Here is a 17,447-nt window from a genome sequence, read left to right on the forward strand (position 1 = left end):
ATTCACAGGAAGACAGGTAAACGGCCTTTCTCAAAAATTGTCGTCTTTATGAACACAACAGCTACAGTTTACAGCTACAGATTACCTTGTCTTACTTTTTATCGCCGATATAAACCTGAATTTGAATCACTTTCAGCCCGCATCGACCCCCTTTCCGACTTCTTTGACGGTGTCTCTTCCCAGTTCCGCTGAGGCCCATTATCAAGCAGACGACCTACTCGTTGCATCACTTTTCAATCCAGGTCCTCTTTCCAACTACATCCCCAGTGTTTGTCCAGCATGACAGACGCTCATTGCCAAGCAGATAAGCGACGATTCCGACGAACATGCATCACGCTTCAATCAGCATTCATCCTGTTTTCAACTACACCGGCAGTGACCAGCAGCGTAAGCAGAAGAATATTTCGTGAGAGATTCTGCGGGAACTTTAGATGTGGGAGATGATCTCACGCTCGTTTTTTTTTTTTTTTCTTCTCCCAAATGCACTACCAAATGTACACTTTTGGGGGGTGAACCCCGAACCCGTAGCCAAAAGGGAGGGGGCTTCTAGCTACGCCACTGGCGGTAAGTAGCATAGCATGAACTACATGCACTCCCCTGCAGGCGATTTGCGAACCCGTACTTGCATCACGCTCCATCCATATTCATACTCTTTCGACTCCATCGGTAATGCTTGCGACCTAGCGCGACGGACGCTCATTGGAGAAAAGGCAAACAATGGCCCGTATATTTAGACGACATCCAATCCCCGTGATGGTCCCCGTGACGTTGCACGGCTAGCAGATCCACCACCACTACATCCAACCCGTGCCCAACCTCCTTTGGCGGCTTGTGGTTTATCGAGGCGTCATGCAAGGCACTATAGGATTAGTCAAGTGCCGCCCAGGAAAAGGTGGCTTGCTGAACTCAAGATCGCGGGTTCGATCCCGGCCGAGCACGGTAGCAATGTGGAGGAGGTAAACATGGGGCTTCCAGCATCGTGTGTCGGACATTTCCGGCGCACGTCAAAACAGCCCCAAATGTCCAACTTATCCGCAGTCCTACCTGGCAGCACGTGCAGGATGTCGCCACACGAACTCTGCCACGGGCCTGACCAGCTCAGGTACTATTTCTAGGCTGCTAGGATCCCGATGAAGCGGCGTTCGCCACTTAAATTATATGTTCCGACGATATTCAAAGGCTACTAGGCAGAGAAGGGCCTCGTATCGGTTTTGTTGGGCTACCACACTTGGAGCACTCCATATCCCCCTTCACCTCCTGGAACGAGCCTTACAACCACAACGGGGGTTTGTTTGTATATATACCAACACGACTAAACACCAGTAACAAAACACCAGTCGATAAGTAAAACACACAACAGTAATATTTACATAAGTGAACTGTACAGAAACATCTTGCAAGGCGCCTTCAGGTCTCTACGAAATCCTAAGCATCAAAAGACCCACCAGTACTCATTTATCATAAACGGTGTAAAACGCAAGAACACAGGTCGTCTTCAGGTGCACTGTCACTGAAGTATGACCGGAAGTACCACACCTAGACTAGACGCGCCACAGGGGTACTGCTGCCCACAACAGTGGAGCAGGGCAACGAACGCGTTGCGGAGGCAGAGAGAACATTTCACTTGGCAGCAGCTGTCAGCAGTTGTCCCTGTAACCGCAAGGGATGATCCACTGGAAATACCACCATTTCCACTTCACATACGCCGACTACCTCTTCGCGTCTCAAATGCAGCACAATGCACCAGATACTGGTTGACAGGTACCAGAGCTCCAATTATATCACCAATTAGTGCACACGTAAGGTAACCATGACAGAAGAACCAGCGAGCCCACTGTGGGGAAACTCTCTTCGATCTAACGCTGAAGGGCATCCTTCATCTGACGAAGGGTGTATGCCCGAGGCGTCGCGATGGGACTCCCTCTTTACCCACAATGGTCCACTGGCCCTTCTGCCCTTATGGTTTTCCATTTCATGGCACGGGGTAGACCAGAGTCGCCCCGTTACACGCACTTTCATTCCATTGCGCCTTCAATTGCCCCCTGTCACGCGGGCCTCGAGCATGACAGGAAATTCACTGGCCTCGCTTATTGGTAGAGATGCACTGCCTATCATAATTCTTGTAGCTGCACTTCAGGGACTCTTGTGAATGACGTATAGAGTTCAATGATGCTGCTATGCCGGGGAGGGCTCACAGGGCCGTCTTAACTTCGAAGTCCTGCACGTCACCGTTCGGGACGAGCTGTTTGTCGTCAATGATTGATCGTCGTTTCCCGAGACCCCAGCTTTGAACTTCAGCCGAAGCAAACAACTGGAAGCATAGACCCGTGAAGAGGCCCACGCCACCCGCGATGTAGAATGAGTAGCTCCATTGCGTCACTGTGTTCTGCGTCAATGATCGATGTGAGCAACCGTTAGCCAAGTCGACATTACACCAGTGGATGACCTACCTCTCCTGCCGTGAGTATCCCGGTGATGTACGGCACAATGAAGCCCGTCGTGTTGCCGATACAAACGCATATCCCCAGAATGGTACCTGCGAGGAGAGACAACAGGTCGTTAATGTGATGACCAGTCATGTGGATGTCGACTGGGAAATAACATCGAGCATATGCTTCGAGGCACAAATTTTCCCTCAGCCCCGCCACGACTGTGATGGCGCCGCGGATTACCTTCCTGATAGGGCAGTGACATTATCCTTGTAGGTATTATCCAACAGGTGGAGGTGTATCCCCTTGTTTCCGCGTTATTCTTTACAATATTTCTTTTGTATACGATAACGATAATTGTGCGATAATAATGGGATAATGTGTCTCTGACACGTACCTATGGTAGAATGTGCAATGATCTTTATGCCAAAAATATGATAATGCCCCTCTATAGATGCATTCAGCACACAAGCACCCACATAAAGATATCAAAATTCGCTAACATACTAAATCAGCGACCCTCGCAATAGCCTTCGAATCTGTTTTTATTGCATCTCGCCCGAGACCTTCAAGACGCTCAAATAGATGTGAGCGATACAGACGGCAGAGGGGGATTTTGCTTCAGCTGCAAGATGATGCTTCGCATACGCGAGATATCTTTGACATTCCTCGACATCTTGGGGTTGAAGTCGCACAGCCTAGCAATGGTGTCCCATTCTGGTACCCTGGGTCCCGCGTCACGCACTGCCAACCAGTCGGTAGCCATGGAGCGGTTACTAGCCTTGCACTTGTTGACCGACTCGCGATACCTGCTGTACCAATCGGCCAGTTCTTTCTCAGCCGTCTGTCGCAGTTCCTGTTTCTTGAGCTCTTCTTCGGCGTCCTTCCGTTCCAGTTGCCTGTTCATCTGTTCTCGCCAGTTCTTGATGGTTTCCGGCTCCTCACTGGATGCCGGAAGCTGAGAAGGAAGATCGGGCTGTTCATCCAAGGCGTAGATTTTAATGGGCAGCACATCGGGCGGGAACTGCGACGTGGGACTGATGGGCTCGAATTGGTCGTCTTCGATGGCCAGTCCGGAGGAAAAGTCTTGCGTGAGAAGTTCCTCTGGCGGAAGCTGGCTGTCGAAGTTGACCTCGAAAGGAGAAAAGTCTTCAATCATGTCGAAGTCTTTTCGTTGTGAACGGACGATGCGTTCGCTCCAGCAAGCCGGTACGTGCGAGCAATAACATTTCTTTCTCTTCTCTTCTTCACGTGTCTGTTGTCCTCCTCGATCGCTCCCGAGTTGTCTCCATAAGAAAATCACAAACCGGACGTTGGTGGTCATAGCAACCAAGATGTAACAACGTAAGCTCGCAAGGAAATCAATTAGCTGTCAACAGTGGCGTGGATCACTACGGTACGTGCGTTACCTTTTTTGGTGCGGTAGCTCTTTGCGTCCCTCCCCCATTAACGGATCTCTTTCCGTACCAGGTGATACGCGATATAAATAATCATATTACACTACACTCAGCAAGAAAATCACGTGCTCGCAGAGGGCTCCTCATTCCTGTCATGTCCTCTCACTCCTGTCTTCTTTGGCGTCATCGTGCTGCAAAGATCGGAAGGAGGAGTCGGTGGTGCGGCGCGTCCCCCCCCCCCCCCCCTAGTGACACCTATCAACCTGGAGGTAAAGAGCCGCGCTTCACACGTTTTAACATACGAAAGAAACTTTAGTTTCCCTTCCTGTTGCACAGACTCGTTTTACTGTTCGTTACTCACTATAGTGTTCTACAGGGGTACACGATAGGAACATGACTGACCTGCGTAAGCGGGAGCCATGTCGACGGGGATAGCCATATATCCAGCTTCGCTCGTTCCCCGCACTGTCCCAGCAATAACGAACAGGACTAAGTTGAGGAAACCATTGCAGCCACCCACAGAAGGCACTATCAGCAGCATCACCGACGGCACGAAATGAGCTACATCCAGAAAAGGACAACAAAGAAGAGCATTTAGACGTCTCAAGGAGAGCAGACATCATTCAATACACAAGCTGTCACATGTAACAGTGCATGTGGGACGTCTCTACGTGAAATCTAAAAAAAGAAAAACTCACCTAAACCGTTGAAAAGCTTCCGGACCCCCGTAGCGGACATGTACCGCCGACTTCGCATGTAGTCAGCAGCCACGCCAGATACTGAACCGGCGACGATGGCTCCCACGTACGGGAGGGCAGAATAGAAGCCGTTCTGGAACAGAACAAAGAGGTCAGGTGTATCCAGTGACTAAAATAAACGTACAAGCAAAGTGCCATAGCTCCGTGTCTCAGCCATATAGTGCCTCAGCTCCGAACCTACTCAGTTTGTCGAACTCAGTCGGTTTTCTCAAGAACATAAAGGAGCGCAGCAGTCGAATGCATACAGCCTGGGTACTTGTCAAGGGTGTGACGTGGTATTACATATTCTATCATCTGGCTGTTTGCGGTTTGTCTCATGTTTTACGCGGGGCTTTCCAGGCAAATATTGGCACAGTACCCTCCTGAAGTCCCTACGGGGCTCTCATTATTTTTCTCCATCTTGCATTTCGTACATGTTTGTTTTCTGTATACCGTTCGAAGATATAGAGTTCTTCTGTAGCGTTAACAGAGCACGAGTAAGGCCTCCTCATGCTTGCAACGACATCGGTACATCCAGCAGACTGCTTCACTCTTCAGCTCGTCCTCAATGGACAAGATCAAGTGGATGCCTGATCGTGTCTGTTACAAGACTGCTCACGCAGTTATACGAGTACGGACAGAAAGGCACTCGAATTCTTGCTTTCGCTCTCGTCTCACGAACCGTCGTCCTCGTCCATATTGAAATAACGGACAAAAATCTACTGCTACTTCCTTCCGCACGCCAACTCTTGCGAAGACAGTGAATGAGCCAGGAAGAGCTGTCTGCTGATGTAACTTCCGATATAAGCTGTAGATGGCAGCTGGAAGGAGAGGATGACAGATGGGGGGGGGGGGGGGGTACGCCTCATGCCGACTTCAGGGGAACTGTGCCGATAAGTTGTATGGAAAGCTTATTCGAACATCTATTGGGAACTATATACCAGCAGTGCGTTTCGGTTACGACACACCTCTCAGGCTTGGCACGAAATGTCTGTATTGAGGCGTCCACGACGCTATCGTTTTGCAGTATGGGTCATAACATGTTCGTATAGGAATTGTCCGACAGTATTGCCGTATTTTGAAGTTGTTTTACCTTGCTAATGTCAAAGTGTAGCACGGTGCCCAGATAAGTAGGAAGCTCGCTGACTAGAACGTACTGCAACCAGTGGGTGCCGAAGTGCGCCATTACAACACCAAACACAGGCAAAGACGTCGCGATGTCTGACCACGGAAGCTTTTTCTCCTGCATAAATGCAAGGGCGTTGGACAAGAGCAACCATAAGACACATATGTGAGCTAGTGTCTCACCAGTGTTGGCTTTTGGTCCGCGAGGTCAGCTTCGATCATGAGGATTTCTTCGCTTCCAGCCCATGGGTGTTCATCCGGGGTATTGGAGGTGAAAACGGCCCACAGTACGAACCATATACAAGTCCAAATACCTGGAAAGAGAGACGTCATCTTTTGTGGTCAGCTCATGTGCCCAGCCTCAGAAGGACAGACCATGCTCTCTGAGAGCCATAACTTATCTTCCGCACGAATAATGTTACCATCTGTTGACTACAAAGAACCCCTCAAGTTGGCTCCCAACGTTACCGTGAAAGTGTGACGTACCGAATACGTAAAAGACGGAGGGCCAACCGCCCAGGAAGTCGGTTGCTGCCAAGAGCCCAGAGATGTACATGCCGACAGCAACGCCGAAGAAACCTCCGGCATGGATTAGGGACACTGCCGTTGCACGTTGGTTGATGGGAATCCAATGGGCCACTTGGGCTTCGATAGCAGGATACGTCACGCCCTTAGTGTAAATAAAATACTTCGGCTTAGTACAGGGGTCCTTGTCCTACTTTTATGCGCTGCAACTTTCTTTCGTTTTTCTTTTTCAGTGCGTAGAAGCTTTATAGAACTTTACAGAGTAATGCAAACCCGTTTCATACTATTGACACCATAAGTAACTGACATGCTCTGTAATCATTCGGATCATATCACAGGTGTGCCAGTCAGTGGCGGATCCGGTGGGGGGGGGGGAGATCGCCCACCCAAAATCATCCGGTGAAACACTAGGTTTCTTCCTCTCCCCATCCTCGCTAGACGCTTCAACAAAGAAACCGCCACCCCCACACCCACCCCCACCCCCACAAAGTGAGGATCTGGATCCGCCTTTGGTGCCAGTACCTGTTGGACCGGTCTCGGTGGCTCAGTCGGTAGCGTGTTTGCCTTCTGATCCCGAGATCGCGGGTTCGAACCCGGCCGAGGACGTCAGCGCAACTTGGTGGCAGGGTACAAGTTGCTTAGACACGCCGTCTTCCGCGAAGGACGTTAAATACGGGGTGCCGTGTGGTGAACTTTCATTGCACGTTAAAGAACCCTCAGGTGGGCAAAAGCAATACGCAGACCGACCGCTGTGGGGTCGCTCATGATCTCAGTTGTCTCGCGACGTAAACCCCCAATTATTATTTAGTACCTGTTGAAGTAATTTGAACGAACACGAGAATACTGAGGCTATGAGGGCCAAGGAGCCATTGGCAGTGTATTGGTTTCCTATGTGTTGGTGGTTGTAGGCATTTGGTGTAGCATAGTACCTCGCCAATGCCCTGAAGAACGCGGACGGCGATGAGGTAGCCCTCTCCGGCGTACGCAGCCACCGGTATGAGGAGTGACAGGAGACCAGTGAAGAAGGTCCCCAAGCCAAAGAGCCATTTTGCGCCGAATGCTTCGGACATTCGTCCTCCGGGAATAGGTGTGATGATATAGCCGTAGAAGAACGACCCCAGCACTATGCCTTGCAACACAGGGTCCCAAATGAAAGGGCCGTCCTACGGGGGAACAAGAGACGCGTTAATTATGCCGCGGAATAACGGCCCCGTAGAATGCTGGGAGGCTCCAGTCGAATCTATTCGCCAACCACCTCGGTGCAGGAAAGGCGTATCATAAAAGTTGCAGATTCTGTCCCACTTAATAATCCAGTTTGGCAACACTGCTCCTCCAAGCTCGATTTCCGTCTCCTCACTACAACTGCTGGCAGACTTCCAACGTGGTGCGGAGAGCGGAGACCGAGGAGGACCGCGCACTGTTGCTAGGAGATATATATTAGAGCCCCCCACGACGTCACCTGCTCAGACAAGAATCCGAAGCTATGACGTTTTGAGGCTTCTTTCGGATACATATTTCTTATCTATTTTAATTTATTTTTATTGATTTATTTTTCACTTTGAGCGCGGTTGATTCATAATCCGAAATAAAATAAGTATCAGTTTTTAGTCCCCATTTGCACTTTGACACCTTCCTATGACTTTTATTGTGTCTTGATAAAAAAAAAAGCCTGTACCCTTGCCCCCGAAGGACTCTTCGAAGTGTTGTAAGATGGAGCGTCTAAAGCTGGCAGGGGACAGTCACTGGGCAAGGTGGTTTCTTGGACGGCAGTATGGTTCACCATGGCCACAAGGGCCACGTTCAAGTTGACGCGCATTCCATACACGTTGGCCAGGCCCAGGAATCCCAGAGCCACCAACACATGGCGGTACTGCACACAACCTGGAATAGGCAAAGGATTACGTACAATAAGGACGACGATGAGCGGCGAAAACACGCGCGTGCTGCGCGGTTTCGAAACGCATTTTTGCTCTTTCATGCAACACTGACATTGGGGGAAATGTAATGCAAGTGACTGAGATCACGAGCATAATAAACGCGGCTGCCTTTGTTCGATACAGTCATGTAGAAGATAGAACAAAAAAAAAAGCATTTAAGATGCAGTATTTAGAGTACGGTACTCAAGATACCTCCAAGTCTGGTTCGATCAATGGAGGAAGCTATTGCAGCTGTGTTTTATGAAAGCTTCGTCGGTCTCGGTAGCTCAGTCGGTAACATGTTGGCTTGTTGAGCACAAGGTCGCGGGTTTCATCAGGGCTGAGGACGGCGGCAATGTGGGGCACCGTGTGTCGGAGATTTCTGGCGCACGTTAAAACAACCCCAGGTGGTCGAGATTATCCGCGGTCCTACCCTGCGGCACGTGCAGCACGTCGTCACGGGTAAATCTACCCCATTTACCTAACCTTATTAAAGCTCTTTGTCTTTTTGTACCAGCATACTTTCTCAGCAGGACCTTTGTGCCACAGTGAAAGGACAACAACAATGTAGCGGTGCGTGTACCGAAAGGTCATCCACTTACTTCCAACTGTTTTCACCAGTAAAATGCTCCAGAAAACTGCGTAATCAGCCTGCAGGGAGATAATGCGAAAAAGCAAGAAGATTTCGCACAGTTCTACATGTCAAGCGCTACTACGTCATCGGGCAGCGACGAACCATTGTCAACGGGACATAACCTGCCAGAAAGTTCGCTACAAAAGCTGTCTGTAACGCAAATGACGACTGTCTGGTGACAATCCTGCGTGGGATTCCCAAAATTGTGAAGAAGAAACGACAATTTCTCCGACCTCCTGGTCACGTCAAGTCCTGCAAGGGCACGTTGAAGGCAACAGTTTCTGTCTCATGATATGGGAACAAGGAAGCGTATTTGTCGGGAAACATCTTGTATGTCAAAAGCACCCACGGACATATATAAGCTGCCGAATAATCTACACTTCAGAAGAACAGCGCTGCAGGGTTTTAGATGCCCACATGCCCAAGAGATGTTGCTTCAGGATACCGTTGACAGGTCATTGTAGCTGGCTGCTTACTTTTTTCGGCTCTCCTAGGTTTCTTCTCCTCTTCCTTGCACCGAGACACGGGGTCGAGACTGTACACCATCACTGCCAAAGTAGGAAAAGGCGCTCTCCCTTCGACGCTCCGGGGCCAGTGCGCGACGGATGTTGCGTAGGGGAAACTACGGTCTGACGTTCAAAGGAATTCCAGTGTCAGTGGAACACCTGCGGTATAACGCAGAGGGATAAACAAACAGGCGCACTGTTATAGAAATGAGAGCACATAATCGCTTTCATTAAACTTTTTCGCTGTTGTCTTTTGAAAGATTTGTTTGTAACGCATAGCTGTCGTTTTCGTGCATTGGCAGCATGTTGTCTGGAGCGTTGTTCTCCTCAGCCTCATCGACTGTGCATGCGTATAAACATAACATCACGTGACGTTTTAAATCCGTCATGGTCCACGTGAGGCGCTCAATAGTTGTATCGCCGTCAGGTACAGGTGCAAGGCACTGATGCTTGCTTCATTCTTTGCTGTTTCTCGTAATTAATACAGACACTGTTGTTAATACGCCACCAGCTGTGGCTAATACAAAGTTCGATGTAGCTGTAACGCTTCTCTGACGCCTATATAACGACGCAGAAGGGGGCACGTAGTCACTATACACATATATAGACACTATATAAATAATAGTTAGTTGGATGTTTTCCTATAAATATGCACTAAGCTATATGATACGGGGTAGGTATTTTGAATGCTACTATTTTTGTTAACACACATCCACAATGATGCCCAAAGGAAGACGATAAGCGCCTTACTGCAGGCGTGCAAAATTCATTGGGTGTGCGCGGCTTCTATAAAAAAAGAAAAAAGCCCAACCTTTAGGACAGAGTTGTCAAGAATGGTAAGAGTTAGCAAGAGTTGTCGCCTTCAGTTATACCTCCAGGCACAACGAGAATTTAACAAGAGTGTATCGATGGCGGCCATATTCCCAGATGCCAACTTTATGTCTCCGATGACACGACGAAAGGAGAAGCAGCTGTGTATCAGCTGTGTATGAAACTATCGGAGCCGGCTGGGATATTCTCGTACGTAAACAGGAGGTGGGCGAGAAGGGTTTCCACCACTGGTTTCCACAACGCGTGGTTGCCAAGCTCCAACCAGGAGCAATGTCTAACTTTAGAGCCCGTTCGTTGGCGCTTCGCAAGCCTTTCTCAAGGGGTACTAACCTTGCGCGGTACCAGCTGACAATCAACGAGCCTGGAAGGAGCCTGAAGGAGGGGAACGACTTTAACAGTGACGTCCCGCGCTCGGGAAAGCCTCGAGCTGGAATGCGGCGGGGGCTACCCCTGCGGTTTCTGCTTAGGACGTTGTCGCAGCTCAAGAATTCATCATGACTACACCGCAGTTGAAGTTGCAGTTGTGCTTATATGTGCAGTTGTGCTCCATTATAAAGTGGTTCGGATAATCTTGTGGGCGTTTGAACCAAACTTTTTGATGCATTAGTTTTTTTTGTCTCTATAGAGCAAAACGGTTCAAAGTGCGGCTATTTCTGTGTGTTTCGTGTGTTCCCGCCTTCTCTTCTTGTCACTTGGTAATGGTACACCATGGTTGTTCCTTCCGTTCCATACATCTAACGGCCCATTGAATAGACAAATAAAGGGAACATACTTCATACTTTGCGGTTTGTCTCATGTTTTACGCGGGGCTTTCCAAGCAAATATTGGCACAGTACCCTCCTGAGGTCTCTACAGGGCTGTCATTATTTTTCTCCATCTTGCATTTCGTACATGTTTGTTTTCTGTATACCGTTCGAAGATATAGAGTTCTTCTGTAGCGTTAACAGAGCACGAGTAAGGCCTCCTCATGCTTGCAACGACATCGGTACATCCAGCAGACTGCTTCACTCTTCAGCTCGTCCTCAATGGACAAGATCAAGTGGATGCCTGATCGTGTCCGTTACAAGACTGCTCACGCAGTTATACGAGTACGGACAGAAAGGCACTCCAATTCAAGGCAGACAATATGTTACATCTTTTACGAGACTGCAGTATGGGCGACGTTAGCAGATAGTATGAATCTAATAAAGGAAGTATTTACTTTTCAAGTAGGCTTTTAAAACAGTTTTTTTGGGCAATAAACAAGATTGATAACATACGTACTGAATTGCCAATAACCACCGACGAAGGGGCTATCGCGAATTCCACGATGCGTTTGAGATTTCTTTTTCGAGTCCTATACAAATAGCGGGTGATATCCGCAGGACACTCCAGGTACTGTGAGGCTCGTAGGCATTGCACTTATGATAAGTATACCAGCTCCAGACAGCCGTGGTCCACCACTTTGATAAATGATAATCCCTGTCTTTACGTCGAGACACAACCATGGCCATGAGCGAAGCCGTGGTGCGACGATCAGTGATCGGATTGTGGATTAAGTTTGCCCGACTAAGGCCCGGTTTCACCAGCGTTGGTTAACTTTGAACCTAGATCAAGCGTTGCTAAAACTTCAAGATAACACTCAATTCCTTTTTTACAAACGTTAGTTGGTGACGTGATGAATGTTACAATAAGTCCTTTTAGTGAAGCGGAGTTCAGCGTAAAATTCAAGTTTAGGGACCGTTTTTCTCGGTTCAAATGTTAATTGGCGTTGGTGAAACGGGCCTAAGTTTTGTATCATACCCCCAAATTGCTGACGTCCATCGGCGTAGTTCGAACCACCGGAGACATTACCAACTGATCCTCTGAGGTCGATCGGTCCACTCGGATTAGTCGATGGATCAAGCATGCATGAACCGGCTTACCGGGATCAATACTAGCCTCCAATAGACGAGTTCAGAAAATCCCTGCTTGGCGTCGCTTTGAACTGTGGGAGTTTACTCGAGTAGGAGTGGGAGTTTAAAGAAAACAGGCGACCTCCAAACTGTTCCAATTTCTCCCCTACCGGTCCATTGTCCACGACGTGTCAAGGTCAGCGAAAGCAAAATGTGAAGGATTATTCTTCGTTCCCCCGCTCAGCAAGCGCCCAGGATGCAATGCGTGCGCAAAGAGCACTGGGATTTTCTGAACTCGTCTATTCGGATATGCGGGGGGCGCTTGTCCTTGCACTAACTTTACGTCGCTCTCTTTTCAACGAGAGGCCTGAAGACGAGTACGGGGCGCAAGTTTGCCTATTCTCGCGGAAGAGAACCACAGATGTTCGAATGGCCTCGCACAAAAGAGACTGCGTCCTCGGCTATAGGTATAGTACAGACCGTCAAAGGGTTGCATTGAGTCATTGTCAGACACGAGGGACGTTGGCAGAAATAACGGTGAGCCGTTTCGCAATTTAGCGGGCGACCGACGGGGAAATTCTGGCAGTCAGGTATATATACGTCCTCACGTTCTTTTCTTTTAAACGAGGGGCCCTACCATTCTCTGTGCTCAAGGGATTCTATTTTACACCGTAGCCTCGCATACAGTCTTTGGAGCCCGAAAAAAAAAAAAAGGATCAGCCAACTGGTTTCGTAACATTGTATGGACCGCTACAAATTTCTGATCGACATTTTGGCTCTAATCCTTTTAATTAAAAAACTGATTAATTAATTTCACTTCATTAATTACAAAACAAAAAATAGTGAGTATCGTCACAACACTGGTAACACTGTGCAGTCCGTCCTTTTCGTGTGGGATGAAACTTTTTTTTTTTTAACTTTGGATCAATTTTCGTGAAACACCCTGTACCTGCTCCACAACCTTCGGGTTTTAACGTGATGAGGATGAGATCCTTGGATCTCGAATCTCACTCGCAGTCTCGCATACACCCTCACGCAGGAGGGTCCTCAAAAAGATTTCGGTGTACATTACGGACTATATTAATGAGTTTAGTTTACCTAGCTTAGTACCTAGCGTCGTTTACCTTCTAGTATACCTTGTAGATGGTTTTACGAGGAATCTAATTCTGTAAGTTTTGCTGAAATTGAACGAGTGTATTTCATTTCTTTTTACTGACCACACCCTCACTCGCATCGTATAGGCTCGGCCCCTCAATGAATTCTCCAAACTATCTTGAAAACTTCAATCAGTTGGGCGCGCCTGCATGAATGCGGAACTGCGAGAGCTCGTTTACTGGAGAAAGCTCCAGAGTCTTTCTTCGCCCTCAGCTGTTTGTGTGCACAGAGCACGTGAACTGATCGTGACAGGCAGACGGCCCAAAAAGTTTGCCAACCCCGTTCCTAAAGCTGTGGTCTCGGGGGAAGTCGGCACGCAGTCTGGATACAGTTGCCAGGGAATATGACGTCACGCCATTTGCTTCATTCAAAACATGCCCGCTAAAATAACTTCTTCATGTGGGGTCATAGCAACAGGAGAGAACAACGACAATCTGCATGAACAGATACTTGATTTACATTGAGCTTATCATAACTGAGAAATGAATCCAGAGTATTGGAATGTCAGCCTGTTTAGCAGGCGTACATTCGGAGTATGCATCGCGATATCTTGCCCCCCCCCCCCCCCTCCGTTTTTTCTTTTTTGCATCCCTCCCGAAATTCCTGGGACTGCACACTATATACAGCTCGGCTACCAATACATATAGCCATAATTATGTACCAATAAATATACAATCCCACTTGGAGGTCGACAACCTCCTCACGACTACCGCCAACCACCAGGCGTCGATTCCCGGGGAGCAATCCACACAAATGAATCAAGCAATCCAAGCACACGGCATACGTATTTGCAACAAAAAGGGGCATCAGGTAGTCTCTGGTTAGGTCAGGCAATTATTTCCGATGTAATAGAAGCAAACAAAAATGCCATTCGCTAGAAATGCAGGCAGATCTTCTTTTCAACATTTTTGTGACTGCAGTTCTGCGCCAAGGCTCGGTAGTAACAAGAGATTTACGCGTGCGTTTGTTCTTCTTTTCTTAGACGTGTCGTTGCGTAAGCGGAGTGAAATGAACTTGACTTTTATTTCGTTCCAAAAAGTGCTGGCGCCAACCATACAGGAAAAAAAGAAAAGAAAAGAAAAGAAGAAAAAGCGTGTTTGACTAAAACATGTCAGCTGACAGAAAACTATGCAGCTGGAGATGTCTCAGCCTTCCTTCGTACAGGAAGGTGCGTCTACGAGCTTACCGTGGTTAGTTGAAACCGTCCAAGTTTTGATTAGGGTTCGAAAAGATTCCCCGCATGCGCCAAAGACCTGATTAAAGATTATGCTCTGTATGTTCAGTAAGTTTCTTCGCTGCGATCGCTGTAATAAGGGAGATGCATAATTGTTTCACGCGCGTCGCAGATTTGGGAAGCAGCTTGAGGTTCCATCGAAACGACAAAACAGTTGGATGTGCTTTCGCGAAATCCCATTATATTATTATTATTATGCCATTATTATTATTATCCCATTATTCTGTATGAGTGATTCTTTTAGTGTAACGTGCAACAAATGAAATGAGATGGGGATTTCTAACGCGTTTCATCAAACAGATACCTATACCAGACAAAGCTACTTTTTCACCAATTATACTATAATTAGTATTTAACAATTTAGTTTAATTCTTTGTACGAGGTAGAAGCTTTTGTGCAACAGTGCGTGTCGTTCGGGAGGTAAAATTCAAAGGCTGTGCGCGAAGAGATCCGAAACACACAGACAATAAGGTTCGAAACATTTTTCTGTCATGTTTCAGTCGCGAGTAAAGAGAAAAATGATGTATATATATATATATATATATATATATATATATATATATATATATATATATAGAACAAATAGGTTAATATATCAGACGGCTACGAAGTTGAATAAAAGTCAAATAAGACTTGGACTACAGATTACAGGAACGTTAACAAAAACTAATTTATTTAATGGGCAATTTAACACATAGATTAAAACCATTACCATTCTTTTTCGACCATTCTTTTTTTAATCTATGTGTTAAATTGCCCATTAAATAAATTAGTTTTTGTTAACGTTCCTGTAATCTGTAGTCCAAGTCTTATTATTTCACTTTTATATATATATATATACATCGAGGGGAAGAGCAATCATGTTCAACGCAATATCATATCCGATTATGGGAAATATCGGAAGATAGTACACGGTGTGGCTTACCCCCGAGAGCCTACGGAGTTTTCCTTTCTGTTCTGGCCAAACACAGGGAACGCCACGAAGCTCACTGGGGAGTAAAGAAACCGCGCGCCCAGAATAAAAGCGAAACCTTTGCGACACGATAGTTTTGGACGCCACTCAAGTTCGTGGCGGCAACTATTCGAACTTCGCTGCTGTGTTGAGGTATAGAATGCATGATGTTCCTCTCGTAAGCTTTGTTATCAAGCTATAACCGCGCATACTTGCCGCATCTTTATCTCGGTAAAGTAGACGGTGGAAAAAATAAAAAAATAATGGAGGACAGGGAAACAAATGAGGCCATATAGATAGAGCTGATTTTTATAGTGAAGGGTCATGCCAATCTTGTCGCGAACCCTCGTTTGAGTGTCTTCGGGAAGAGGGTAATATGTTACATCTTTTACGAGACTGTATGGGCGACCTTAGCAGATACTGGTCGGAAAAAGCCCCTGCTGTTACGTCAGCTTTTGCCGGACGTCCAGTTCAAGGAGGCTGTATTTACAGTGTATAGACCGCGCATGCGCAATGTAATGGTGTAATCACTGTATCGGGTGCATATATCAGATCTGTACGGTGCAACAGAAATGATGTGGATGAAATTCTCCCATTATAGATCTGGTGGTCGAGATATCCCATGTGTCGGAAAACATCACGCGAACCCGTTGAAGTCGCCCCAGAACGCACACTATCCCTACTCTTTTCCTCTCCCACGTGCTGTCCTCCAGTGATTTATCCAGACCCCCCTACACCCCCCAAAAATCTGGAGGATACCCCCCTAAAATTTTGTGTGATTGCGCAATATTTTGTCAAAAACATGTAGATACATCCCCTCGCACAGCGCACAACACCCTCAACCGAGGAAGAAATTCTGGGTAAACCAGTGCTGTCCTCTCTTTCTCTATTTCCATCTGTCCCTGTCTATACATGGCTCACAGCCACATTGCTTCGTGGTGCTAATTCGAAAAAAGAAGAAGAAAAAGACAGTGGCAGAACAGTAATCTTGTGTACTGTTTTGCTTTTCGACTAAAGAACACGAAAAGTAGGAAAAGAAAGACGCGCGGAACGACTGCCAACTGGGCACTACTGCAGTGCCCTTTTTCTTCGTCTGTGATGCAAACCACGAGTGCAGCTGAGGAGGCGGGGATAGCAGAGTGTTGACAGAACACTCTTTGCGACTTCATCCCGATGTGGCAACAAATTTCATTGACGTCGTTCCTCACAAGAACGGCGTCTGCGACACACAGGAGACACGATCGCAGCGCATTTGAGACGCCCGCGTCAACGTCAGCACACTGCAGCGGCCAACCAGCTCTTCATATACGTGGGGGCAGAGTCGAGACACCCACTAGTCCTCATGACGCGGTGGCGGCCTCCTTCACATGGAACCGTGCAGACGTTTGTCCCAAAGGGTCTGAGGACAACCCATGGAAAACACCCAGATGGCATGGCCGCCACCCGAGTTAGAACCCGGGTCATCTCCCAGTCTAGTTGTGGAATGCCAACGTCACGGGAGCTAGTCGTCCTCATGACGGTTCTTGATACACGTACCCGTAATCCAGCAAACCCCGAGGGGCGGGGGATCTCCCCCTCCAGGTATCAGGTTAACCCTTTCGACCCTGGATTTTTGAAATGTACAGTTCAGTTTTTGTTTTTTTTTCGACCTGATTTGGTTTCTATATCGTCCAAGGAACCCAAAAATACAAAATGCGAGGTTACTATTTCTTGGCTATTGAAGATGGCGTCGCATGTACTTAATATAGTACATCAAGGCTCAGTTGTTGTGAAAAAGGTAAAAATGTTTGACGCTATAATTTATTTTGGACCTTGTACAGAAGCGGGAAAACGTACACGATGGTCATCTTAAGGCAACAGTTGTAAAAAAATACTGCAGCGCACGTGGAAATCCTTCTGGAGGCCGGGCTTCATCAGTTCATATCGTCACATTCCCTGTGATTTGCTCTTCATCAAACTCGTCAGTTAGCTCATATAACCATACCCGTCGGATCATATCATAACCCGTCGTACCGTATCATAACCCGTCGACTGCCGCACCTGGTGAAGAAAATTCTGCGTCTTCCTCCTTATACCTAGCTGGATCATCATCTCGGTCAAATGCCAAGTAAGGAATCATGTGAATATGAAGG

At 47.4% G+C, this 17,447-nt stretch overlaps 2 protein-coding genes across 3 annotated transcripts; both read right to left on the reverse strand.

The window, feature by feature from the left end:
• Nucleotides 1-1,345: 1,345 nt before the first annotated feature.
• LOC135394052 (sialin-like) lies at nt 1,346-15,441 on the reverse strand. 2 transcript variants are annotated; one of them, XM_064624504.1, is made up of 11 exons: nt 15,289-15,441; nt 9,240-9,428; nt 7,889-8,094; nt 7,143-7,376; nt 6,175-6,358; nt 5,872-6,002; nt 5,657-5,806; nt 4,525-4,657; nt 4,229-4,387; nt 2,451-2,536; nt 1,346-2,386 (listed from the first exon to the last, which is right to left on the reverse strand). In XM_064624504.1, exons 2-11 carry the CDS (start codon nt 9,307-9,309, stop codon nt 2,192-2,194), a joined length of 1,548 nt encoding a protein of 515 aa, XP_064480574.1. In that variant the 5' UTR covers nt 9,310-9,428; nt 15,289-15,441; the 3' UTR covers nt 1,346-2,191. The 2 variants fall into 2 exon arrangements, with proteins under 2 accessions (XP_064480574.1, XP_064480575.1); XM_064624505.1 differs by lacking the exon at nt 15,289-15,441 and adding an exon at nt 10,081-10,160.
• On the reverse strand, nt 2,957-3,679 carry LOC135394057 (clathrin light chain-like). Its single transcript, XM_064624509.1, has one exon. The coding sequence runs from the start codon at nt 3,586-3,588 to the stop codon at nt 3,007-3,009; it is 582 nt and encodes a 193-aa protein (XP_064480579.1). The 5' UTR covers nt 3,589-3,679; the 3' UTR covers nt 2,957-3,006.
• Nucleotides 15,442-17,447: the final 2,006 nt, after the last annotated feature.

This window comes from Ornithodoros turicata, chromosome 5 (assembly GCF_037126465.1).
Source record: "Ornithodoros turicata isolate Travis chromosome 5, ASM3712646v1, whole genome shotgun sequence".
In the NCBI taxonomy this organism is placed as follows: Eukaryota; Metazoa; Arthropoda; class Arachnida; order Ixodida; family Argasidae; genus Ornithodoros; species Ornithodoros turicata.

What these genes read in the sequence shown, in the direction of transcription:
- LOC135394057 (XM_064624509.1), bottom strand. Translation starts at nt 3,588, where the DNA reads ATGATTGAAGACTTTTCTCCTTTCGAGGTCAACTTCGACAGCCAGCTT.
- LOC135394052 (XM_064624504.1), bottom strand. Translation starts at nt 9,309, where the DNA reads ATGGTGTACAGTCTCGACCCCGTGTCTCGGTGCAAGGAAGAGGAGAAG. An exon ending in AGAGTCCTTCGGGGGCAAGG is followed by an intron (nt 7,377 to 7,888) that starts GTACAGGCTTTT and finishes GTTCCCCCGTAG; the next exon opens with GACGGCCCTTTCATTTGGGA. An exon ending in TTCTTCAGGGCATTGGCGAG is followed by an intron (nt 6,359 to 7,142) that starts GTACTATGCTAC and finishes ATTTACACTAAG; the next exon opens with GGCGTGACGTATCCTGCTAT.